Consider the following 25782-nt stretch of genomic DNA (forward strand, 5'->3'; position numbering starts at 1 on the left):
CACAAAGCACAGTCCTTGTGGTAGCTGGGGTCCACCCGCTCAAGAGTTTAGCAAACAAACTGTTCAGTTTTTCCTTGTCAGGATACAAAATCACTGGAGTTCCTCTCTCCAGCTCTACTGAACACTGACTGATTCAAAAGGCTGGCTATTTATAGCCCAGGCCACACCCTGAGGTGGAGATATGGTGAAAAGCCTCCCACCCGCTCTACAGCTGTTCACATAAAATCCTAGCCAATTAAAAATGGCCAATTAATCCCTAGACACAAAGTGTGCTGAAGCAAACTTCTAGGTTTCAATTCACTGAAGCTAATATCCTCAGTGAAACATATCTCCTGTACAGTACTTTGCCAATGACTGACACAATATATATACACACACGCACATATATATACATACATTCATACACAGTATATAGCAAGAGAGTGCTACATATATAAGCATACATGTGTTATATAGACAGAGACGCTCGACCATAATAATGTGCAGTTACATAAAGTTGCGTTATCTATAGATATATAGAGATATACAGTGGGTACGGAAAGTATTCAGACCCTTTTAAAATTTTCACTCTGTTTCATTGCAGCCATTTGGTAAATTCTAAAAAGTTCATTTTTTTTCTCCTTAAAGTACACTCTGTACCCCATCTTGACTGAAAAAAAACAGAAATATAGAAATTTTTGCAAATTTATTAAAAAAGAAAAACTGAAATATCACATGGTCATAAGTATTTTGCTCAGTATTGAGTAGAAGCACCCTTTTGAGCTAGTACAGCCATGAGTCTTCTTGGGAATGATGCAACAAGTTTTTCACACCTGGATTTGGGGATCCTCTGCCATTATTCCTTGCAGATCCTCTCCAGTTCCGCCAGGTTGGATGGTGAACATTGATGGACAGTCATTTTCAGGTCTCTCCAGAGATGCTCAATTGGGTTTAGGTCAGGGCTCTGGCTGGGCCAGTCAAGAATGGTCACAGGGTTGTTCTCAAGCCACTCCATTGTTATTTTAGCTGTGTGCTTAGGGTCATTGTCTTGTTGGAAGGTGAACCTTCGGCCAAGTCTGAGGTCCAGAGCACTCTGGAAGAGGTTTTCATCCAGGATATCTGTGTACTTGGCTGCATTCATGTTTCCTTCAATTGCAACCAGTCCTCCTGTCCCTGCAGCTGAAAAACATCCCCATAGCATGATGCTGCCACCACCATGTTTCACTGTTGGGATTGTATTGGGCAGGTGATGAGCAGTGCCTGGTTTTCTCCACACATACTGCTTAGAATTATCACCAAAAAGTTCTATCTTCGTCTCATCAGACCAGAGAATCTTATTTCTCATAGTCTGGGAGTCCTTCATGTGTTTTTGAGAAAACTCTATGCGGATTTTCATATGTCTTGCACGGAGGAGAGGCTTCTGTCGGGTCACTCTGCCATAAAGGCCCGACTGGTGGAGGGCTGCAGTGATAGTTGACTTTGTGGAGCTTTCTTCCACCTCCCTACTGCATCTCTGGAGCTCAGCCACAGTGATATTGGGGCTCTTCTTTACCTCTCTCACCAAGCTTCTTCTCCCACGATTGCTCAGTTTGGCTGGATGGCCAGGTCTAGGAAGACTTGTGGTGGTCCCAAACTTCTTCCATTTAAGGATTATGGAGGCTACTGTGCTCTTAGGAACCTTGAGTATTGCAGAAATTATTTTGTAACCTTGGCCAGATCTGTGCCTTGCCACAATTTTGTCTCTGAGCTCCTTGGGCAGGTCCTTTGAGCTCATGATTCTCATTTGGTCTGACATGCACTGTGAGCTGTGAGGTCTTATATAGACAGGTGTGTGCCTTACCAAATCAAGTCCTATCAGTTTAATTAAACACAGCTGGACTCCAATGAAGGAGTAGAACCATCTCAAGGAGGATCACAAGGAAATGGACAGCATGTGACTTAAATATGAGTGTCTGAGCAAAGGGTCTGAATACTCATGACCATAGGATATTTCAGTTTTTCTTTTTTAATAAATTTGCAAAAATGTCTACATTTCTGTTTTTTTTACAATAAAGATGGGGTGCAGAGTGTACTTTAATGAGCAAAAAATGAACTTTTTAGAATTTACCAAATGGCTGCAATGAAACAAAGAGTGAAACATTTAAAGAGGTCTGAATACTTTCCGTACCCACTATAACTATAGATAGAGAGATATATGGAAAAATATCAGCAACCAGCCAAAAACCTTCAAATATTGAAAAAAAATAGAATGGAAGCAGCACTTTAATGAAAATAAGTGATACAGACTTTATTCACCCATCTGATCTGGATGCATAAAGTCAGCCCTTTTCACTTATTTCCACTGGAGTGCTGCTTCAACTCTATTATTCAACTTGCTCCATTTTTAGCCAGGAGATGTAAATGTGAGTTTTTATAAGTGGATATGGGTAATACATGCTGTGGTTACTCTGTAGCCTCATCTCTGGCTCTATACACAGTATATATTTATTTATTTTACTCACTTATATAGCGCCATTAATTCCACAGCGCTTTACAGACATTAAGGGCACTGTCCCCATTGGGGCCCACAATCTAAATCCCCTATCGGAGTGTGGGAGGAAACTGGAGAACTCGGAGGAAACCCACGCAAACACAGGGAGAACATACAAACTCCTTTCAGATGCTGTCCTTGGTGGGATTTGAACCCCGGACCTCAGCGCTGCAAGGCTGCAGCATTAACCACTGAGCCACCGTGCTGCAGTATATATAGACAGAAGGCCCCTTTATATACATTTTCCCTCTTTCCTTAACTGTACCATTTGATAAATGAGCTCTTAGGGTATGTGCCCACGACCAGGAGCTGCCTGCGGCCCCCGACGCTGTAGTGCAGCTGCGTGGCTTCCATAGGTTTATGCAAATGAGCTTAGCAATTTTTTTTTTTCACATTCGGACTTTCGTTGTTGATGTTAATCTATGGGGAAAGTCCACATGCGGACCCACAAGAGAGAGCGACATGCTGTGGGTGTGAAAGAAGCGGGTGATCCGCAGTTGTACAGAGGTGCATAGTGGACATGGGATTTCTAGAAATCGCAGCGTCTCCTGATCGTGGGCACATACCCTTAGAGTCACTACACTGCTACTGACCAGAGGCGCTGCCTAGCAACCAGCCTCTGGGGGCGTGTCTCAGAACACAACAAGCTGAGTTGCCAATCCCAAGATGGCAGCTCCCATAAACTGTGATTCTCTTATTTCATAATTCAAGTAATTCTTCCATATAAATATACATGAAATAAATTTCCTATCTACAGTCTCCTTACTGTGATATATCATAATATGTGTGGAGGTGATAGGTCCTCTTTAAGTATCTCTTAAAGATGATACTGTTCCTAAACGCAAGATAAATTTACTTGATTACCTGGAGATTTTCTTAGAATTTCATGCGTTTCCGTGAAAGTTGTAAATTTTCTGCCCTCAATCCTCTGACTCAGAACAACCTGCTAGACTATTTGTTTTTGTTTTTTTATTACAAGAGGATCCCTGAATGTGGGTATTCTTTCTGTGTGGAAACCTTTGATGACCAAAACAGAATAACAGTGTAGAGTCGGAGACTTTTGCTGTTTTTGTTCAGACATTGGTCTACAAATTCTCAGTGTAATGATCTTGGGATTTGATGTCAATTTCTTCTCGGTGGCTTTGAGGAAATCTACCTGGATGAACAGATATTTCCTTGATTTATCAAAGCTTTTGTTGCTATAATTCTTCAATTTAATTGAATGTTACTAGGATGTTAGATGGCCGCTGGCTATCTCAGTCAGAGATAGACAGAGAGACATTACACACAAAATGCACACTCTACACAGATAGTGCTTGACTGTTGTGCCAGTGACTCGCACAGTTGGTAAGCGGCGTTTTATTCACTGTGTGCACCGCTCTGCTCCGCTCACTGTCAGAACATCTCGCTGAGCCGCCTCGTGCAAACAATTCCAGCACTGCTACATCCTCCTGTTGCTGGAGAGTCTGTACCCAGCTATAGTGAGGCGCGGCTAGATTCTGCTGGAATTTAAAACCACTGTGTCCTGCAGAGTTTTTCTTCCCTGGCCTATCTCCTGCCAGCAGTGGATAGATTAGGCAGCTCCTCCCTCCACACCTTGCCTGAGCTTAGGTTCTAGTTGCAGTTTGTCTCTAGTTCCCTGTCTAGGTTCTTTATTGCTTTATCTATCCTGTTACTGACCCAGCTTGTTTACTTGTTCAGTCTGATCTCTCCACTCCTGTCCTGACCCCAGATTCGTACTTTGAACCTGTGCTGCCCACCCCGACCTTGAAATTCCTGACCATGTCTCCGTATTCGCCGTCTGATCTTTGTTTTGTGCCTTTGGCTATGTGCCCACGATGCAGAATTGAAGCAGAAAATTTTCGCAGCGTTTCTGCATGTCCTTGGCAGTAAAAAAGCTTGCGGATTTTACACTAGTTTTTTAAGCGTTTTTGCAGCGTTTTTACATGCGGATTTGACTTGCGTTTTTCAAATGCATTGAGTAGTCAAATCTGCATGCGGAAACGCACAAATAATGGACATGCTGCGGATTTTTCCGCACTGAAAATCCGCTGCGGAAAATTCCACAGCCAGTGCACAGAACATGCGGATTTTCATTGGGGACCATGGGGCACATATTACCAAGCGTTTTTAAAGCGTTTTCGGTGCGGAAATTCCGCATCAAAAACGCTTGAAAAACGCATAGTGGGCATGTAGCCTTTGACCCGTAGGTCAGCTGCCCTGGAATAGCAACTGGTGACTACCCTAATGACCCAAGCCAATCCTCACCATCAGAGGCTCTAGTGAAGACCAGGTAGTCACTTAGTTATACTCTTCCAGGGTAAACCCCGCCAGTAACGCAGGGCAGGTCTGGTTCTAACAGGCAGAACTTATCTAACTTCTCCACATGCAAATCTTATCACAGTCTCTCTGCGTGGCACATATCATGGATTTTGTGGTGCAACTTCTTTTTAATTCCTTGGCGTCACAGCTAGTTTTGACCATTATGACTGATTATTTCTTCTTTTTTTTACCTTACTATTATAACATCCTAGGATCTATACCTATTTTAAGTGACAGTTACATTTTATATTAACTCTTAATGGAAATTAATATACAATAAAAAACACTTCTGCCATTTTTTTGCATCATTATTTCTGCATCTATCAGGTGAATTACGTTACTTGCATTTTTTGATTGCATTTTCAACTGCTTTTTTTTTTACATACGTTTTTAGCGCGTTTTTGACACTGCGGTTTTCGTCTTTTTTTGAGTTGTCATTATTAAGGAAAAGTTGATTTGTTTTTGATATTTCCTGGTATTTGGCTTTGACAAAACTTTAATGATACAGACGTGCGGTTTACAAGCAAGCGGAAACTCACTAAAAACATATGTTTTTACCTGTGGACTTTCCACATTTAATGCAATTTTATGAGGAAAATCTGCACATAATACTCTTACGGACTGACACCTTGCGGATTTGAAATGCACTGCAGGTCAAATTTCGATGCGTAAAAATAATAATAATAAAAAAAAGCACAGTGAGTGTGAGATTTCTATAAATCCCATCCACTTTGCTAGAAATGTAAGAGGCTGCATTTCTGATGCAGGGTCAAAAAATCATTGTGGAAAATTAACCAAAATATGGAATTACTTTAACACTTTCTTTTTTACAGAGTTTACCGTGCAGTATAATTGACATCAGGAACTAGAAGGACTTGAGGACGAGGAGTAACAGGTGAATTTGGATGCCAACATTGAGTTGTCCCAGGCTCGTGCAGACATTGTGGCTTAAACTCATTGTCAATTTGATAATGACAATGAAGACACTGACTAGGATGACTACATGTCCTATACTGGGGAGGAGAGTGAATTCACATGGTCTTTAGTCACACTGGTGAGCATAGCAAGCTGACTTCTTTGTTTCTGGCAGGCTGAGAGATGTAATTTTAGCATTAAGCAAAGTGATGACTATTGGATAGCCAAGTGCCGTATTTACCATTAGGCACTGGAGGACAGGTGTTTAGGGCAGCGCCACCTAGTGGTGATTTTTTTTTTTTTAAAAAAACATTTTAAATTCTCCCCTCTGTCTCTCTCCAGACTTGAGCTGCAGAGTGAGACAATACAAAAAGAAAGCTCAATGCTGATTGGTGGAATGGCAGTCAGCAGAGGCTGCTGCGCGCTGCTCCACCAATCAGAAGACATATTACATACTTACTGTGCATAGGGAAGACTGAAGGCAGCGCTGAGGAGGAGGAAGCTCTGAGCCTCCAGTTATCGCCTGCTGCTCCATCAGATCGTCCTGCAGCAGCACAGTGTAAGTACAGCAGCTCTGCACTAACTGCTTGATGTCCTTCTGTTGTGTGAGGGAGGACAGGAGACTCGGGACTCACAACATTTCTCTGGGGAGAGGACTGTGTCACACAAGGACTGGAGCCCTGGTGTAGATATCCTGCGTCTTCCCTCATATTAATGGATGTGCGGATCTGTGACACTGCCCAGGTTTTTTTTACTGTTTAGTAGGTATCAGTAGCTTAGAGATTTTTTTTCTTGTTTACAAGAACAAAAACAGATGCTGCACTGATGCCTGGACCACAAATATCTGAAAATTGGATCTGGCACATTGAAAAAAATATGTTTTTCTAGTATGCAAAAAAACCCAAAAAACTGAATGAGGCTTTAGGCTGACTTACCAGTAGGGTGCATTAAAAATCAAAGTGCCTAGGGCAGCGTGAGCGATAAATACAGCCCTGGCCATGATTGACCATTGCTATAAAAGCAAAATGCGAGAATTTTTCCGGCTTTTGAAATTAATACCTGAAGTATTACCAGGATAAGCTCTAGACGCAGCCTGTGGTTGATTTCGCCCAGCAGGGTTGATGGGAGGGGGCACATGTGTACCCTCATGATCTGTTTCGCAGACATGTGTACAAATGGTACAGATATATTGATGATGTCCTGATTTTATGGAGAGGTACACATGAGCAATGTCTGGAGTTTATTTCATCACTTAACTCCAACCTGTTAAATATTTGACTCACATCCTGGATCTCATCTACCTCTGTTAGTTTTCTGGATTTCAGTCTGACTTTGAGAGATGGAAGCATAGACACCAACCTGTATAGGAAAGGTACCGCTACCAACAGTGTTTTACATTTTAGTAGCTTTCATCCGCTACATCAGAAGAAAGGTATCCCCTTTAGCCAATTTGTGCGAGTCAATGATCATGATTTTTCCCTACAGATTAGCGATATGACTTGACGGTTCAAAGCCAGGGGATACCGGAAGAGGTTACTTGGACATGCCCGTGATCGGGTTATGCGCTTAGATCGTGGGGATTTGTTGCGGCCAAAACCGAGAGCTGAGGACGCTGCTATTCAAGTGATTACAAGTTAAAATAATCAGTGGAGTGACATCCACAACATCCTAAGAAGAAAATTGGTCTATTCTCACGTCTGAACCCAGACTGAAACATATTGTTCCACGTGTACCATCCTTAGTGGCAAGAAGAGCGAGGAACTTATGGGACAAGCCACTTTGTTCGTTCGACAATAAAGTTGACACGAGGAATTACGTTGAAAGGCTTACATCCTTGTGGGAACTGCTCCGTTTGCCCATCTATGCCGTCTACATAGACTTTTATCTCTCTGGACAGCAGAGAGTTTGTACTTAAGCAATATATCAATTGCCGTTCGAAAAATGTTGTGTATGCACTGGTTTGCCCATGTCCATTGGTCTATGTGGGCCAGACATCACAAGAGATGCACAACAGAACTCAGCAACATTTCTCAAACATTGCTCTGACCGAAGCTCATTTTGAAATGGGCAAGACTTCATCGACAGTTGCCCTTCATTATAAGCAATATCAATGTTGCAGATCAGGGGGTACGACTGTGGTTGGTCTGGAGCTTGTCCCCTCCAATATTCGTGGGGATGACATCACTCTGGCCCTTCTTAGATCTGAATCCCGCAGTGTCTATAATTTAAAAATTGTCTCTCTCCATTACGTATCAATGAAAACTTTTTGTTCACAGGTTCCTACAAGAAAAAATTTGATTGATGCTGCAAATTTGAATATATTTGTCAGACATAAAATCAATACTGATGGATTGTGGTGAGAGCGTCTTCTGACGCTTTATCCAATTGTATCTTCTATTATGTATTATGTAGAATTGTTCCTGTATACTAATGGACTTGCATTGTTCTATATTGTTAGCTTGTTATCTATATAAGACTTGTCCCTTATGCATAATGAATTTATATGCATTTTGTATTGTGTGAACTGATCCTCTATGTTCCTTTTTCCATGTTTCCTAGAAAACGCAGCTGCTAGATGTATACTATTTTTGGCCCGTTATTCCATGCGCTATGCTGATATTTAAGTGGACACCTTTCTCTTTGTTCTTGTTCTAGGTCGGACCGTGCACAGGTCGGACCTTCAGTTCCGGTGGTGCGCTCCACTGTGAGACCCACGTCGGTCTGTCTTCAGCCCCTATACGCGTCACTTCAGGTGACGTGCTACACTCAGTGAACGTCATTTCCGGTTCTGCGTTCCAGGCTGGACCGCACGCTGTATTGATGCGTGTGTTCCCTTGCCCTGGTATCAACACACAGCTGAGCTATCGCAGAGTTATTTTAAACACATTTACTTTTTCCTCGGTCATCCCTAGCCATTACACATAAGCATGTGCTCATAGGGTTAAGCCAATCTATTTTGAATTAAACACACCTGTCTGTTACCCATTTATATTTTTCCCCTAGTGGTTTGACCACATTACCCCTGAGGAAGCCAAAATGGTGGCGTAACGCGTAGGGTTTGGTATCCCTTCCATCAGTAGCACTTGGAATTTTGCTTATAGGGGTGTGTATTATGCTTAGATTATCAGGACATCAGTATACACCCTTTCTCTTCTCACCTTGGGTAATTTTGCCCTGAATATCCCCCAATGACTATATATTTGATCTTTAACCTTATATACAGGTTGCACTTTCTCTTTCTTATTGGGGATATCCAGCTATATCATACTAACTATTACGGCTTAATTAAAATAATTTGTGTGTGCTACTTATAACTTAAAAAGGGTATATATATATTTTTTCAAATGGATACGTGCATTGTTACCATGTAGTGTTTCTATTATTCTTCATGTAGGGGATATTTATGTTTCATGTTTTTTAAGGGTTTTTAATTTTAAGTCCATGTGTTTTTTGAATAAAGACCTCCCTTTGTAGTATACTTATTGCATTTACTTTCCTCATATCTGGACTGTGTCATTTCTCGAGAAGATATCCTGAGATCTGACCCAATGAACTTCTACATCAAAAAATTGGACCAGTAGCAGGATTTGGCCCAGTTTGCCATTAGTCTACTTACTGCCCTGTCCAGCCTCAGAGAGGGTAATAAGTGCAGCAGATGGCAATGTCACACTGAAGCGGACAAGCTTGTCCTTGTAACGGGTCTGGGAGGCGGAACCTCTGAGCTACTATACAAGGGGGCGGTCCTTGTAAGGGAGCGGGTGGCGACCAGGGAAGACGGGCAGGCAGTCACAGCAGGTGACCGGGACAGTCTCTGAGTGAACGGGCTGGAGGTCACAGCAAGTGACCGGGGTAGTCTCTGGATGAACGGGCAGGAGGTCACGGCAAGTGACCGGGGCAGTCTCTGGATGAACGGGCAGGAGGTCACGGCAAGTGACCAGGGCAGTCTCTGGATGAACGGGCAGGAGGTCACGGCAAGTGACCGGGGCAGTCTCTCGGTAAAGGGTAGGTACGACCTGTGATGGCAGAGCCTCCAGGTAGGCTAGCAGGCAGATGGTTGATGTGTGCTCCCAGGTGAGCAAGCGAGAGTCTCTGGAATGGCAGGTGGTCACAGCACGTGACGGCGGAGCCTCCAGGTAGGCTAGCAGGCAGGTAACAGGTGTGCGCTCCCAGGTGAGCGGGCAGGAGTCTCTGGAATGGCAGGTGGTCACAGCACGTGACGGCGGAGCCTCCAGGTAGGCTAGCAGGCAGGTAGCAGATGTGCGCTCCCAGGTGAGCGGGCAAGCTGGTCCATAGACAGACTGACAGGAGTTGGAGGGCAGACCGTCGGACCTCAGGCTAGCAGGCAGGTAGCAGAGGAGCGCTCCCAGGTGAGCGGGCAAGCTGGTCCTTAGACAGACTGACAGGAGTCGGTAGGCAGACCGTCGGACCTCAGGCTAGCAGGCAGGTAAGCAGAATATCAGGCAGGAATCAGACAGCAAACTGGCAGGAATCTGGCAGGTAACTGGCAACGGGACCTGAGGGCTGAAGCAGAGTAGTGAACAGTGCAACAACATTGCTCGGGCACCTCCATTTTGGAGGAGGTGCCTTATATATGGTGAAGTCCTCCGGCCATTGGCCGGGGACTCCTTAGGACGGTGCGCGCGGCCCCTTTAAGAGGGAGCGCACGCGCCCTAAGCACAGTGGCCGGGAAGGAGCGCGTGCTGCCAGCAGAGCGGGAGGAGGACGCCGGGCTCGGAGCAGAGGGGTGAGGGGAACAGCGTCCCTGCCTAGCAGAGGGCAGGGACGCCGGCGCTACAGTACCCCCCCCTTTAGGCCCCCCCTTTTTTAGGCCAGAGAGAAATTTAGCTAGGATGAGAGGGGCATGGATGTTCTACCGGGGCTCCCGCGTTCTCTCTTCAGGACCAAACCCCTTCCAATCTACTAGAAAAAAGGTCTTCCCTCTTACCCTTTTGGTGGCCAGAATGTTCTCTACCTCAAATTCGTTTTCAGCGGAAACCGGAGCAGGAGGCGTACCTGTAGACTTGGAAAAAGAGTTAAGTACCACAGGTTTGAGGAGAGATACATGGAAGGAGTTAGGGATCCGCAAGTTGGCCGGGAGTTTCAATTTATAGGCCACCGGGTTGATCTGACTGATGACCTCCAGAGGACCGATGAACCGAGGCCCTAACTTATAGGAAGGAATCTTGAGCCGGACATACTTGGACGAGAGCCAGACCTTATCTCCTGGATGGAATTGAGGAGGATCCAGACGTTTTTTGTCAGCATGTCTTTTCATACGCTCGGATGACAGAAGGAGTGCGGATCGGGTACTCTCCCATATGGAGGAAAATTTGTTAACAAGAGATTCCGCAGCCGGATTGTCCACCGAGGTGGAGACGGGAAATGGGATCCGAGGATGCTGACCGAAGACAACAAAAAACGGGGATTTGGAGGAAGATTCGCTCTCGTGATTGTTGTAAGAAAATTCGGCCCATGGCAGGAGATCCACCCAGTCTGAATGGTGGGCATTAACGAAGTGCCGGAGGTAACTGGTCAGGTTCTGATTGATCCACTCCACTTGACCATTAGACTGTGGGTGGTAAGCGGAGGAGAAGTCCAGGGTGACGTCTAGCAGTTTACAAGTGGCTCTCCAGAAGCGTGAGGTGAACTGTACCCCACGATCCGACACGATGTGGAGGGGCAGGCCATGAAGACGGAAGATGTGGCGGATAAAGTCTTTAGCCAGCTCGGGTGCAGACGGGAGGCCTGGCAGGGGAACGAAATGAGCCATCTTGGAAAAGCGGTCAGCGACCACCTAAATGACCGTACAACCGGCAGAGACGGGGAGATCAGTTATAAAGTCCATTGCTATATGCTGCCAGGGGGCAGCAGGTACTGGGAGCGGAAGGAGGCGACCGGCTGGCAGATGTCTCGGAACCTTGTTGCGGGCGCAGGACACACAGGCAGAAACAAAGTCTATTACGTCCTTGTGCAGGGTAGGCCACCAGTAGTGCCGGGTAATAAGCTGGAGGGTCTTTTTCTGACCGGCGTGGCCAGCTAGTTTAGACGAGTGACCCCAGTGTAGGATCTTCTCTCGATCAGGTACTGATACGAACGTCTTACCGGGAGGGAGACGATTTAGACTCACGGGAGCCACCTGCATTACTCTGGCGGGATCGATGATGTGTTTCGGTTCCTCCTCGAGATCAGACACCAGAAAGGATCGGGACAAGGCGTCCGCCTTGATGTTTTTGTCAGCCGGGCGAAAATGAAGAATAAAATCAAAGCGAGCAAAAAAACAAGGACCACCGAGCTTGGCGCGGGTTAAGTCTCTGGGCATGCTGGAGGTAAGCCAAGTTCTTGTGGTCAGTGTAAATTATTACCGGGTGAAGAGCCCCTTCGAGCAGGTAACGCCATTCCTCCAATGCCAGCTTGATGGCCAATAACTCTCGATCTCCTATGGAATAGTTGCGCTCAGAAGAGGAGAAGAGTTTGGAGAAGAAGCCACAAGTTACCATTCTCCCGGAAGATGATTTTTGGGTAAGTACCGCTCCGGCTCCAGAGGAGGAGGCGTCAACCTCCAGGAAGAACTGCTTGTTGCCATCTGGGCGATGCAGCACCGGGGAGGAAGAGAAGGCCTGTTTTAAGGAAAGAAAGGCCTCCTCTGCTTCGGGCGGCCACTCTCTGGGATTAGTGCCCTTACGGGTGAGAGCGGAAATTGGGGCAGTCCGGGAAGAGAAGTGCGGAATGAAGAGGCGGTAGTAGTTGGCGAAGCCCAGGAACCGCTGAATGGCCTTCAACCCCTCCGGTCGGGGCCATTTCTCGATGGCAGACAGTTTCTCTGGATCCATTCGAAGGCCGGTCTGAGAAATAATATAGCCCAAAAACGGAAGCGAGGTCTGCTCAAAGAGGCACTTCTCATATTTAGCGAAGAGGTGATTCTGCCTGAGCCTGAGCAGGACCTGACGAACGTCTCTCCGGTGAGTCTGGAGATCCGGAGAGAAGACCAAGATGTCGTCCAGGTACACCACTACGCAGGAGTAGAGAAGGTCCCGGAAGATGTCATTGACCAACTCTTGAAAGACGGCAGGAGCGTTACAGAGACCAAAGGGCATTACCAGATATTCATAGTGGCCGTCCCGGGTGTTGAATGCAGTCTTCCATTCATCCTCTTGACGGATACGGACCAGGTTGTACGCCCCACGGAGGTCCAGTTTGGTGAAGATTCTAGCCCCCCTCAGACGATCAAATAATTCTGGAATGAGCGGAAGGGGGTACTTATTCTTCACCGTGATCTGGTTAAGGCCTCTATAGTCTATACAGGGACGGAGAGAGCCGTCCTTCTTTTTTACGAAAAAGAAGCCTGCTCCCGCCGGGGAGGTAGATTTCCGGATGAATCCCCTGGCCAAATTCTCCTCAATATATTCGGACATCGACCGGGTCTCAGCAGCGGACAATGGGTAAATACGCCCACGGGGAGGCGTAGTACCGGGTAACAGGTCGATAGGACAGTCGTATGGTCTATGAGGGGGTAATGTCTCTACCTCCTTTTTATTAAAGACATCAGCAAATGACCAATAGGGAATCGGAAGTCCAGGTAGATTAGTTGGGGTAGGAGAAGGACGGGCGGGATGAACAGGAACCAAACTAGTCTTATGACAGTCCTGTCCCCAGCGAAGGACTTCTCCGGTCTGCCAGTCAAGCACGGGTGCATGTCTCTGGAGCCAAGGTAGACCTAGTAAGAGGGCGTGAGAGAGTCCAGGCAGAACATGAAAAGAGATGCTCTCAGAATGCAGCATTCCCACCTGCAGAGTTACGGATTCGGTGATGAGTTGGATGGGACGTGGTAAGAGGCCCCCATCCACAGCAGCGACAGATAATGGTATAGCCAGAGGTTTGGTGTGAATGCGGTATTTTTCTACCAGGGCCTGTGAAATAAGATTCCCGGCCGCTCCAGAGTCAAGTTGGGCTAGTTCGAAATAACGATTCTCCCCGCAGATAATTGAGACTGACAGCAGCAGAGATGGAGAGGATTTATTCTTGTCTAGGTCGACCTCTCTGAGCGAACCTAGACACAGGCGTTTCCCGACCTCTCCGGGCAGGTACGGATCCGGTGCTCCTTACTGCCACAGTAGAAGCAGCTCCCCTCGGCATGGCGTAAATCCTGACGGGTTTTGACCATCTTGGTCTGGTCGACCTGCATAGGCTCAGGAGAGTGTACCTGGGGAGAAACGGAGGGAGTGACGGATTTCTGAAAAGTAGGAGCTAGACGTGGAAACCTCCTCTCACGGGTGACTTCTTTGGCACGTTCCTGGAACCGTAGGTCAATCCGGGTGGCAAGAGTTATTAGGTCATCGAGAGTGGTAGGAATGTCTCGACCGGCAAGTTCATCTTTAATACGGCCGGACAGACCCTCCCAGAAGACAGATCCCAGGCCAGCTCCGAGGCAAGGGTACGGAACCGTATGGCATATTGGCCCACGGTGAGACTTCCCTGACGGAGGCGTAGCAGAGATGACGCGGATGAGGTCTTCTGTCCAGGTTCGTCGAAGACTTTCCGGAAAGCCGTGAGAAAGGCAGGCAAGTCGGACACCAGGGGGGTCTCCTCTCTCCCATAGAGGATTTAGCCAGGCCAGGGCCTCCCCGGTGAGATGGGACATGATGAAGGCAATTTTGGCCCGGTCGGAGTTAAACTGGTGGGACAGGAGTTCAAAGTGCAGGGTGCACTGATTTATAAAGCCCCGAGCCTGAGCGGAGTCGCCTCCGAAGCGAGGACGTGCGGAAAGCCGGGGTCCGGGGTAGGATACCATAGTATTGGTGGGCAGCGGAGCTGCCGGACTGCGAGTCATGGCTCTGGCGGTGGTTGCTGGTGGAGCAGTCAGAGTGTCCAGGCGAGTATTGACATTCCGCAGGTGACCCAGGATGGACTCCTGTTGGGACCTCTGACGGGACAGTTCATGACACAGGTCCGAGAGTGAGGGAGCTTGGGTGCCATCGGGTTCCATGGCCCGAGCAAACTGTAACGGGTCTGGGAGGCGGAACCTCTGAGCTACTATACAAGGGGGCGGTCCTTGTAAGGGAGCGGGTGGCGACCAGGGAAGACGGGCAGGCAGTCACAGCAGGTGACCGGGACAGTCTCTGAGTGAACGGGCTGGAGGTCACGGCAAGTGACCGGGGTAGTCTCTGGATGAACGGGCAGGAGGTCACGGCAAGTGACCGCGGCAGTCTCTGGATGAACGGGCAGGAGGTCACGGCAAGTGACCGGGGCAGTCTCTGGATGAACGGGCAGGAGGTCACGGCAAGTGACCGGGGCAGTCTCTGGGTAAAGGGTAGGTACGACCTGTGATGGCAGAGCCTCCAGGTAGGCTAGCAGGCAGATGGTTGATGTGTGCTCCCAGGTGAGCAAGCGAGAGTCTCTGGAATGGCAGGTGGTCACAGCACGTGACGGCGGAGCCTCCAGGTAGGCTAGCAGGCAGGTAACAGGTGTGCGCTCCCAGGTGAGCGGGCAGGAGTCTCTGGAATGGCAGGTGGTCACAGCACGTGACGGCGGAGCCTCCAGGTAGGCTAGCAGGCAGGTAGCAGATGTGCGCTCCCAGGTGAGCGGGCAAGCTGGTCCATAGACAGACTGACAGGAGTTGGAGGGCAGACCGTCAGACCTCAGGCTAGCAGGCAGGTAGCAGAGGAGCGCTCCCAGGTGAGCGGGCAAGCTGGTCCTTAGACAGACTGACAGGAGTCGGTAGGCAGACCGTCGGACCTCAGGCTAGCAGGCAGGTAAGCAGAATATCAGGCAGGAATCAGACAGCAAACTGGCAGGAATGTGGCAGGTAACTGGCAACGGGACCTGAGGGCTGAAGCAGAGTAGTGAACAGTGCAACAACATTGCTCGGGCACCTCCATTTTGGAGGAGGTGCCTTATAGATGGTGAAGTCCTCCGGCCATTGGCCGGGGACTCCTTAGGACGGCGCGCGCGGCCCCTGTAAGAGGGAGGGAGCGCGCGCGCGTGCGCCCTAAGCACAGTGGCCGGGAAGTAGCGCGCGCTGCCAGCAGAGCGGGAGGAGGACGCCGGGCTCGGAGCAGAGGGGTGAGGGGAACAGCGTCCCTGCCTAGCAGAGGGCAGGGACGCCGGCGCTACAGTCCTCCACAAATGTGGAAAACCTTATATATGTTAAACTGAATCCAGCATACTGTAGATCTACATTCACACACTTACAGCTTGTTCCGCTCACTTACTGAGATGGATTCATGAAATTGCAGGCCAAGGTGGACACAAGGAACCAAAGCGTTGGTACAGGCGGCTGGAGGTAACAGGGTTGACCACAGTGCCAGAAAAGAGAGAAACAGCCAGTCTAAAGTAGCACACAAGGAGGCAGAAGAGCCACCAGAGTTTTGCAAGGATAAATTCACATTATGAACAATGACAGTTCATATGCTTAATGCAACCAATGCGTTAATCCAGGTGGCTAGTAAAGGGTTAACTGTCAGGACTGAGAGACAGCAGAATCACTGGAGAGTTAAAAAATAACTGCACTATCTGAACAGTCCAATAGCAGTTTGTTGCTTACTGCAACCAATGGGGTGGTCCAGAAACTGAATAGCAGAGAATTAACTAACCAGACTAAGGGTCTGCAGGAATAATACACACATGCAAGACAACAGCACAATGTAAAAGATTTGTTGGAGCATTCTGAACAACTAAACTCTGAAGTCTCAACAGTAAGACAAGGATGTATCTCTAACTGGCCTAGGAACATGATGTCACAGAGACGCATCAGGCAATATGTAAAACTCGACGGGGATCACACCAAAGGCCAGCGGTCGTATGGGAAGGTAGTCAAACCTGGCCAGGCAAGGCGATTAACACAGCTATCTCCAATGAGTAGATCTACCAGAGGGGACAGGGGAACCTGGCCACATATTAACAATGCAATGATGTCACTGCTGCTGCCTGCCTGTTCATCATGATCCAAACGGTACTGAATAAGCAGCCAGTGCTAAAGACATCTCCTGCCAGTCCATTATGTTTCATACTGTACTACTGCTGCTGCTAATGCCCTTAAACAGCTAAAAATCTTTTGCTTGTGTATTATGTTCATACTGTGCTGACCCCGAGATGGAACCCTGCCCTGCACGGGGTATATCTAAGAAAATACTCCCAAGAAAGGGACAATTTTTGGACAGTTAGAATCAAAAATTCTTCACAGTTGCCACTGTCCTTCTCTTGGAAGGGATGCCTATCCAGCACAGAATAAAATTTAGCAAGACATTATTATTATTATTATTATTAAATATTTATATAGCGCCATTAGGTTCCATGGCGCTTTACAAGTGTAGGGGAGACAGGGACACGAACATGAAGCATCAGGCGAGGCGCACTGGTACAGTAGGGCAGGGGGTCCTGTCCACGAGGGCTCACAGTCTATAGGGGGTGGGTGGGGAGACAGGAGGAAGGGGGAGAGGAGAGGGTGAGATGGTGTAGCGGATGGGTCTCAGCGTGGGCTGTAGGCCTGAAGGAAGAGGTGGGTTTTTAGGTTTTTCTTGAAGGTTCCCAGGGTAGCGGAGTGTTGGATGTGATGGAGGAGACAGTTCCAGAGTATGGCGGATGCACAAGAGAAGTCTTGTAGGCGGTTGTGGGAGGAGGAAATGAGAGGGGAGAAGAGGAGAAGTTCTTGAGAGGAGCGAAGATCACATGGGGGAACATATCTGGAAACCAGGTCGGAGATGTAGGGGGGACAGGTTATGTATGGCCTTGTATGTTAGGGTTAGGGTTTTGAACCGTGATCTCAGGGCAATGGGGAGCCAGTTAAGGGCTTGGCAGAGGGGTGAGGCGGGGGTGAAACATGAAGATAGGTGGATGAGTCGGGCAGCGGAGTTGAGGATGGTGCGGAGAGGTGCGAGGGAGGAAGCGGGGAGGCCAGTGAGCAGGGGGTTGCAGTAGTCGAGACGGGAGATGATGAGGGCGTGGATGAGTGTTTTTGCCGTGTCCTAGTCGAGGAACGAGCAGATTCGGGCAATGTTCCTCAGTTGGAGTCGGCAGGCGGTGGCGAGGGCTTCGATGTGGGGCTTGAAGGAGAGGGCGGAGTCGAGGTTTACCCCGAGGCACTTGGCGTGGGAGACGGGTGAGAGGGTGCAGTCTTTGATTGTGATGAATAGGTTGTGGAGCTGGGGAGAGCGGTTAGGGGGGAAGACGATTATCTCGGTCTTGTCCATGTTGAGTTTGAGGAAACGGGTGGAGAAGAAGGATGAGATGGCGGATAGGCATTGGGGAATTTTGGATAGTAAGGCGGAGATGTCGGGGCCAGAGAGGTAGAGCTGGGTGTCGTCGGCGTAGAGGTGGTATTGGAGGCGGTGGGATTCGATGAGTTTCCCCAGGCCGAGGGTGTATATGGAGAAGAGGAGTGGTCCCAGGACTGAGCCTTGGGGAACTCCAACAGAAAGGGGGTGGGGCGAGGATGAGGTGTGTGAGTGGGTGACACTGAAGGTCCGGTCCGTTAGGTAGGAGGAGATCCATGAGAGGGCTAGGTCGGTGATGCCAAGGGATTCTAGGATGTGGAGTAGGAGGGGGTGGTCGACTGTGTCGAAGGCGGCGGAGAGGTCGAGGAGGAGGAGGACGGAGTAGTGTCGCTTACTCTTGGCGGTCAGTAGGTCGTTGGTGACTTTAGTTAGGGCTGTTTCGGTGGAGTGGTGGGGTCGGAAACAGGATTGAAGGCGGTCGAAGAGGGAGTAGGAGGAGGAGAAGTGGGAGGACAGCTCGGCGTGTACGTGCTGTTCAAGTAATTTTGAGGCAAAAGGGAGGAGAGATATCGGGCAGTAGTTGGAGACTATTGCAGGGTCAAGGGAGGGTTTTTTGAGGATGGGTGTGATTGTGGCATGCTTGAAGGATGATGGGAAGGTGCCGGATTTAAGTGATAGGTTGAAGAGATGGGTTAGGGCGGGGATGAGGACAGTGGTGAGGTTAGGGATGAGGTGGGAGGGTAGGGGGTCGAGCGCGCAGGTGGTGAGGTGTGAGTGAGCTAGCAGAGAGGAGAGGTCTTCTGTCATGGGGGAGAAACTGCATTTGGGTGAGGGGGGTTGGGTGGTGGGGGTGGGGGGCCGAGCGGCTTGTAGATAGAAGCTTTGTCTGACTTTGTCAATCTTGTCCTTGAAGAAGGTGGCGAAGTCGTTGGCTGAGATGAGGGGCGAGGGGGGGTGTGCAGGGGGACGGAGTAGGGAGTTGAAGGTACTGAAAAGTTCTTGGGGTTGCGGGATAGGGCGGTTATTAGGGAAGAGAAGTAGTCTTGTTTTGCATTCGTGAGAGCAGTCTTGAAGGTGGTGAGGGACTGTTTGAACAGGTTGAGGTGTTCCGTGGAGTGGGATTTCTTCCATTTCCGTTCAGCCACTCTGGACGTCTGCCCAAGTTTTTTCGTGTGGGGCGTTAGCCAGGGTTGTCTGTGTGCACGGGTTGTGACGTGTGAGAGCGGGGCAGCTTGGTCGAGGGCTGTGGTGAGGGTGGTGTTGTAGAGGGTGGCGGCGGCGTCGGCATCTTGGGAAGAAGATAGGCCGGAGAGAGGGAGGAATGACTCGGAGAGTGAGTGGAAGTCGATGAGTTTGAGGTTTCTGCGGGATGGGGGAGTGTGCGGGGAGGGGCGATCAGAGAGGGGGGGGAGAGAGAGGAGAAGGTCAGTAGGTTGTGGTCAGATAGGGGGAGAGGTGAGTTTTCGAGGTCAGCGAGGGAACAGAGGCGGGTGAAGACAAGGTCCAGTGTGTGACCGTCGGTGTGTGTGGCGGATGAGGTCCATTAGGAGACACCGAGGGAGGAGGTTAGGGATAGGAGTCAAGAGGCGGCGGCGCAGGGGGCGTCGACGGGGATGTTGAAGTCGCCCATGATGATGGTGGGGATGTCAGAGGAGAGGAGGTGGAGGAGCCAGGTTGTGAAGTGGTCGAAGAAGGAGGAGGGTGATCCTGGGGGACGGTAGATGACTGCCAGTTGGAGGTTGCAAGGGGAGAAGATGCGCACGGAGTGTGCCTCGAAGGAGGGGAGGGGGCAGGAGGGGGGCGGCGTAATCGGGATGAAGGAGCACATGTTGGCCAGGAGTAGGCGACGCCTCCAGCGCGGGTGTTGTTGGGGCGGGGGGTGTGGGAAAGAGTAAGTCCGCCGTAGGAGAGGGCGGCCGGGGAGGTTGTGTCAGAGGGGGTGAGCCAGGTTTCCGTGATGCCGAGGAAGGAGAGTTTTTTGGAGATGAAGAGGTCGTGGATGTATGGTAGTTTGTTGCAGACCGAGCGGGCGTCCCAGAGGGGGCCCGGGAGGGAGACTGGGGAAGCAGGGGCAGGAGGGATGGGTCTGAGGTTGCTGAGGTTAAGGGGGTTGGTTATATGTCGTGGGAGTGGGGGGGTGGTATGATGGGGTGGGCCAGGATTGGGGGAGATGTCGCCCGCAATTAGGAGGAGCAGGGCGAGGGTGAGAAGGTGCGGGCAGGAGAGCTTGCGTGGCGGGCGTGTTTGTTTGGAGATGGAGGGTTGAAAGTGGAGGAAAAGTTCTGAGGAGAGGGTGAGGTGGGTAGGTAGGATGGAGGGAGCGATGAGCATTTCATTGCTGGGAGGAGTGATGAGTGGGGGTAGAAGTAAGTGGAGAAGGATGGGAGTGAGGGTGAGAAGAAGTGGGAACATTGCGAGGGTGAGTAGTGGGCGAGAGGTGATAGGGGTAGGAGGCAGCCCGGGAACGATGTATGTGGGGTGGGTCCTAGTGGGGGACAGGAGGCCACATGTGGGGTGATGTTGGGGGATAGGGTGCGGTCCAGGGTGGGGAGCAGTTCAGGGATGAGTTGCAGTCCAGGGGAGAGGTACAAACAGCCGGGGTAGAGATGAGGGTGAAGCAGCCAGGGGCAGATGCAGCAGCCGTGGACGAGGTGATGGAGCCTGGATGAGAGGGTGACGCTGGGGGTAGGATGGTACGGCGGGGATGGGATGGTGCAGTGGGGATGAGATGAAGCAGCCGGAGATGAGGTGATGCAGCAGTGATGAGATGAAGCAGTCAGAGATGGGGTGATGCAGTAGGGATGAGATGATGCAGTCAGAGATAAGGTGATGGAGCCGGGGTGAAGCAGCCGATGATGGGGTGATGCAGCCGAAGATGGGATGAAGCAGCCGAAGATGGGATGATGCAGCCGGGGATGGGATGATGCAGCCGGGGATGGGATGATGCAGCCGGGGATGGGATGATGCAGCCGGGGATGGGATGATGCAGCCGGGGATGGGATGATGCAGCCGAGGATGGGATGATGCAGCCGAGGAAGGGATGATGCAGCCGAGGAAGGGATGATGCAGGTGATGCAGCCGATGGAGGTAGGGCACCGGAGGCGGCACCGCCAGTCCCGCACAGCCCGCGGCCCCGCACCGCTGTGGAGGGTCCCGAGGGCAGCGCTGACCGCCCCACTTGGTCCTCAGCTGGGTGTGCTGCGGTGGGCCCCGTGAGAGCACCGATGCCTCTGCGGCCCGCAGCTTTGCAGCACCGCAGAGGGCCAGGTACAGGTACGGGAGCCCAGGAGGGGGCAGGCCAGGCCGCGGTCGGGCCTGCAGCGATGGCAGGGTGTGGAGGACGGGGACGGCGGCACCGCACTTACCGGCGGTCCAGGCGGTGAAGAGTCGCTCGGAGGTCCGGGGCTGCAGCAGCGCAGATGAGCGACGCACTCTTTGTTGTGGAACCGTGTCGGGAGCGCTGGAGGCGTCTGGCGTCGGGGATGCAGGCCCAGGTGAGGAGCCGCGGGGCACGGCCGCCGGCCGCACACGGCAGGCAGGCCGGCCGGAGGGTCCGGTCCAGGTGGTGAGGAGCTGCCCGGAGGTCTGGGGCCGCAGCAGCGACGCAGCCCCTGCTGTGGGACCGCGCCGGGAGCGCTGGAGGCGTCCGGCGCCGGGGACGCAGGCCCAGGTGAGGAGCCGCAGGGCACGGCCTTCGGCCGTACACGGCAGGCCGGCCAGAGCGCCCGGCAGGCGGCCCAGACGGTCGGGGGGCGCCCGGGGGTGATGCAGGCGAAGGTGGAAGTGTGTAGGGAGGACGGGCGGGCTTGGATGACAGTGGATGGTGTCCAAGTGCCTGGAGCCTCCCTACATGCGACCATCACCACCGGCGGCCATATTATTAAGACATTAAACAGATGCCCCCAAAAAATAAATTTCTCATAGCTAAAATTAGGCATTGTTTTTCAATTTGGCATTCTTAGCAGTTCCGAACACAGTACGAATTCCACGCAAACAAACACATATTTATACGAACCAGTGAATAAGTAAAATATAAAGGCCATTACTCACCTGTGCTGTCATCTGAAAGAATCTCCTCTTTACACCACTCATCACCTATCACATATGTTTCTATAGTATCAATATGGGTCAGATCTTCACCCTGAAACAAATAATTGTAAAAATGACAGACAGATGGAGAAGTCACATCTATGATCAGCTCTAATCCTGCCATCTCCACCATTCTCACTACACAAGTATAAAACATATAATATTGGTGCATAAAACAAGACATCATAAGGGGAGATCTCATGTCACCTTCTCTCCATCTGCTTGATGATCTTGAGGAACATCGGTATTTTCTTGTTTACCGTCCTGTGGAAGAAGAGGAAGAGGACATCTCTCTGATGTTGTCCTCTTACTGGATAGAACTGGAGGAGACACATACAGGGACTGAATTCATGGTGTACACACAGATAATTATAGGCCGTGTGTATATAGTCCTGTCTATTACCTGGTGATTTGAGGGGCTGGGGAACCTCCATCATGACATCCTTGTACAGATCTTTGTGTCCTTCCAAATACTCCCACTCCTCCATGGAGAAATAGACGGTGACATCCTGACACCTTATAGGAACCTGATACATACAATGATACTGTTATCCCCCCTTTCCCTTCATAGCGTTACTGTATAATGTCCCAGCATTCCCAGCAGTGTCACCTCTCCAGTCAGCAGCTCAATCATCTTGTAGGTGAGTTCTAGGATCTTCTGGTCATTAATGTCCTCATGTATCAAGGGCTGAGGTGGAGGCCCCGTGATTGGGCTCAGGGGTCTTTCCCATCCCTCAGACACAGGGTCCTGACAGCGCTCACTAGATGTCTTCTTCACTAGTGTGTAATCCTGGTTATGGAGAGACACATTAATAAATCTCACTACAGACATTTCCAGAATCCTCACCTCTCCAGTTCTGTGCATCTGTTATTCCCATAGATAAGAATAATGTAATGTGACGTCATCAGAATCTCTCACCTCTCCAGTAAGACGGAAGAGGATCTCTAGGGTGAGGTGTAATATCCTCTCTGTCATCTTGTCCCTCTCCCTATCCATCCTTAATGGGTCATTCAGGAAAATAAATTTTTATAGAAGATCTCCACTGAGAAGACCAGATATTGTAGAGACCTGAATGAGAAGAAAATTAGCTGATAAGTAACATCATAAAGAATCCGGTATGTAACAAACACAGTTACTGGAGACTTTATATCCAACCACTAGGTCTAAAAGTTACTCTGAGGCCCAAAGCAATCTAGTTAAACCATGTTCACATATATACAGTACAGATCAAAAATTTGGACACACCTTCTCATTTAAAGATTTTTCTGTATTTTCATGACTATGAAAATTGTACATTTACACTGAAGGCATCAAAAATATTAATTAACACATGTGGAATTATATACTTAACAATAAAGTGTGAAACAACAGAAAATATGTCTTATATTCTAGGTTCTTCAAAATAGCCACCTTTTGCTTTGATGACTGCTTTGCACACTCTTGGCATTCTCTTGATGAGCTTCAAGAGGTAGTCACCGGAAATGGTTTTCACTTCACAGGTGTGCCCTGTCAGGTTTAAAAAGTGGGATGTCTTGTCTTATAAATGGGGTTGGGACCCTCAGTTGTGTTGTGCAGAAGTCTGGTGGATACATAGCTGATAGTCCTACTGAATAGACTGTTAGCTGCTTTTTTCTTGCCATAATACAAATTCAGGTATGTTGGTCAAATCGAAGTTGGAAATGACCTGCTGTTTTGTGTGTTTGCGCAGCTTGACTCTAATCTTTGCTGTCAAAAGTTAATGATCAGTTCCACAGTCAGCTCCTGGCCTTGTTTTTGCGGAAATGATCGACGACTTCCATCTTTGGCAAACACATATGCAGGTAATCTGATTTTTATAGGCCCCATTCGGTGATGTCCATGTGCAGAGTCTCCATTTGTGATTTTGGAAGAAAGTGTTCAAGATGGACCACTGTTTGGGCGCACGGCAAGGCTCAGAAGGGAAGGAGCGGCATTTGACTTTTTGAATGTAAAATTTGCTTGTATAATTAGCGGACGCTATGTTGCGTTTGGAGAGCCCCTTTGTCACCTACAACCTACACCATTTTGGAAACTAGACCCCACAAGGAACTTCTCTAGATGTGAGGTGAGCACCCTGAACCCCCAGGTGCTTCACAGAAGTTTAAAAAGTAGAGCCGTGAAAATAAAAACATCAAACTTTTTCCACAAAAATTATCTTTTAGCCATTCCCGTTTGGAGAGCCCCTAATGCGCCTAAACAGTGGAAACCCCCCACAAGGTTTTTATTGGTACCATTTTCGGGCACGTGAGATTTTTTGATCGCTTTCTATTCCGATTTATGGGAGACAGAATAAACAAAAAAACCAACAATTCAGGGATTGTTTTTTTTTTATACTGTTCTGCGTGTGGTAAAATTGATAAGGTAGCTTTATTCTTCTGGTCGGTACGTTTACAGCAGAACCACATTTATATTGTTTTTTTTATGTTTTGGCGCTTTTATACAATAAAAACTTTTATAGAAACGATATATTGTTTCCATCACTTTATTCTGAGAGCTATAACTTTTTAAGTTTTCAGCTGATGGAGCTGTATGGCGGCTTGTTTTTTTGCGGGACAAGGTGACGTTTTCAGCGGTACCATTTTTATTTACATTCATCTTTTTGATAGCGTGTTATTCCATTTTTTGTTCGGTGGTATTATGATAAAGCATCGTTTGTTTTTTTCACTTTTTGACACTCTCTTACTTTGTCCCACTATGGGACTTCCATTTTTTTGCAGGCTGATTGCTTTTTTTTTGCAGATGCATCCCCTATGCTATGCAGGCTCAGTCCTGCAGATACAAGTTAAATAGAAATAGATCGTTCGCAGTGCGTGATCTATCTAACTTCCTGATGCCTGGTGTCCCGGTTGTTGTCATGACGACATCAGGTCACCATGGTAATGATCGGGACCCCTCCGATCCGAGGTAAGAGGGGCGCTTTTACCTCTGCTTACCCCAGAAATGCTGTGATCGACTTCGATCACAGCATTTCGAGGGTTAATGTACCAGGAGCAGTGCCCGATCGCTCCTTGCACATAGTACCGGGGGTCAGCGCGCAGCCTCTGTGCGGGCGAAATTTCCAGGGTGTAATAATCCGTACCTGGCCATTAAGGCCCAGGTACGTATTATTATGCCCGCCGTTAGAATGGGATTAAACATATAATAATCTTTTTATTTATATAGCACCAACATATTCTGCAGCGCTTTACAATTCAGACAACTTACAGACATTATGGGCACTGTCCTCATTGGGGTGCAGAATCTATATTCCCTATCAGTATGTCTTTGGGATGTGGGAGGAAACCGGAGAACTCGGAAGAAACCCACACAAACACGGGGAGAAGATACAAACTCCTTGCAGATATTGCAGTGCTAACCACTGAGCCACCGTGCAAACATATATATACATATTATTATTTATTGTTATAGCGCCACTTATTCCATGGCGCTTTACATGTGAAAAGGGGTATACATAGCAAAAACAAGTACAATAATCTTGAACACAATGTGACAGCGACTGGTACTGGAGGAGCGAGGACCCTGCCCGCGAGGGCTCACAATCTATTAGGGATGGGTGAGGATACTGTAGGTGAGGGTAGAGCTGGTCATGCAGCGGTGGTTACTGCAGGTTGTAGGCTTGTCGGAAGAGGTGGGTCTTCAGGCTCCTTTTGAAGGTTTCCACGGTCGACGAGAGTCTGATGTGTTGGGGTAGAGAGTTCCAGAGTAGGGGGGATGCACGG

The 25782-nt window shown here is 49.1% G+C and overlaps 1 protein-coding gene and 1 pseudogene across 2 annotated transcripts in view; both read right to left on the reverse strand.

Moving 5' to 3' along the window:
• Positions 1-25782, reverse strand: part of LOC141271381 (uncharacterized) — a 526239-nt pseudogene that overhangs the window by 500052 nt on the left and 405 nt on the right.
• The window catches only part of LOC141270539 (uncharacterized), a 58589-nt gene that overhangs the window by 3121 nt on the left and 29686 nt on the right, over positions 1-25782 (reverse strand). For both annotated transcript variants that reach the window (XM_073680590.1, XM_073680588.1), the window contains exons 2-6: positions 22964-23113; positions 22655-22834; positions 22448-22571; positions 22252-22364; positions 22006-22096 (exon numbers count right to left, since the gene is read on the reverse strand). In XM_073680590.1, the coding sequence (XP_073536691.1) occupies positions 22006-22096; positions 22252-22364; positions 22448-22571; positions 22655-22834; positions 22964-23041 (586 nt within the window). In that variant the 5' untranslated portion in view covers positions 23042-23113. The remainder of the gene's footprint in view (positions 1-22005; positions 22097-22251; positions 22365-22447; positions 22572-22654; positions 22835-22963; positions 23114-25782) is intronic.

The sequence above is a fragment of the Phyllobates terribilis genome, unplaced genomic scaffold (genome assembly GCF_046119375.1).
Source record: "Phyllobates terribilis strain yellow unplaced genomic scaffold, ASM4611937v1 Scaffold_5__5_contigs__length_657084704, whole genome shotgun sequence".
Classification (NCBI taxonomy): Eukaryota; Metazoa; Chordata; class Amphibia; order Anura; family Dendrobatidae; genus Phyllobates; species Phyllobates terribilis.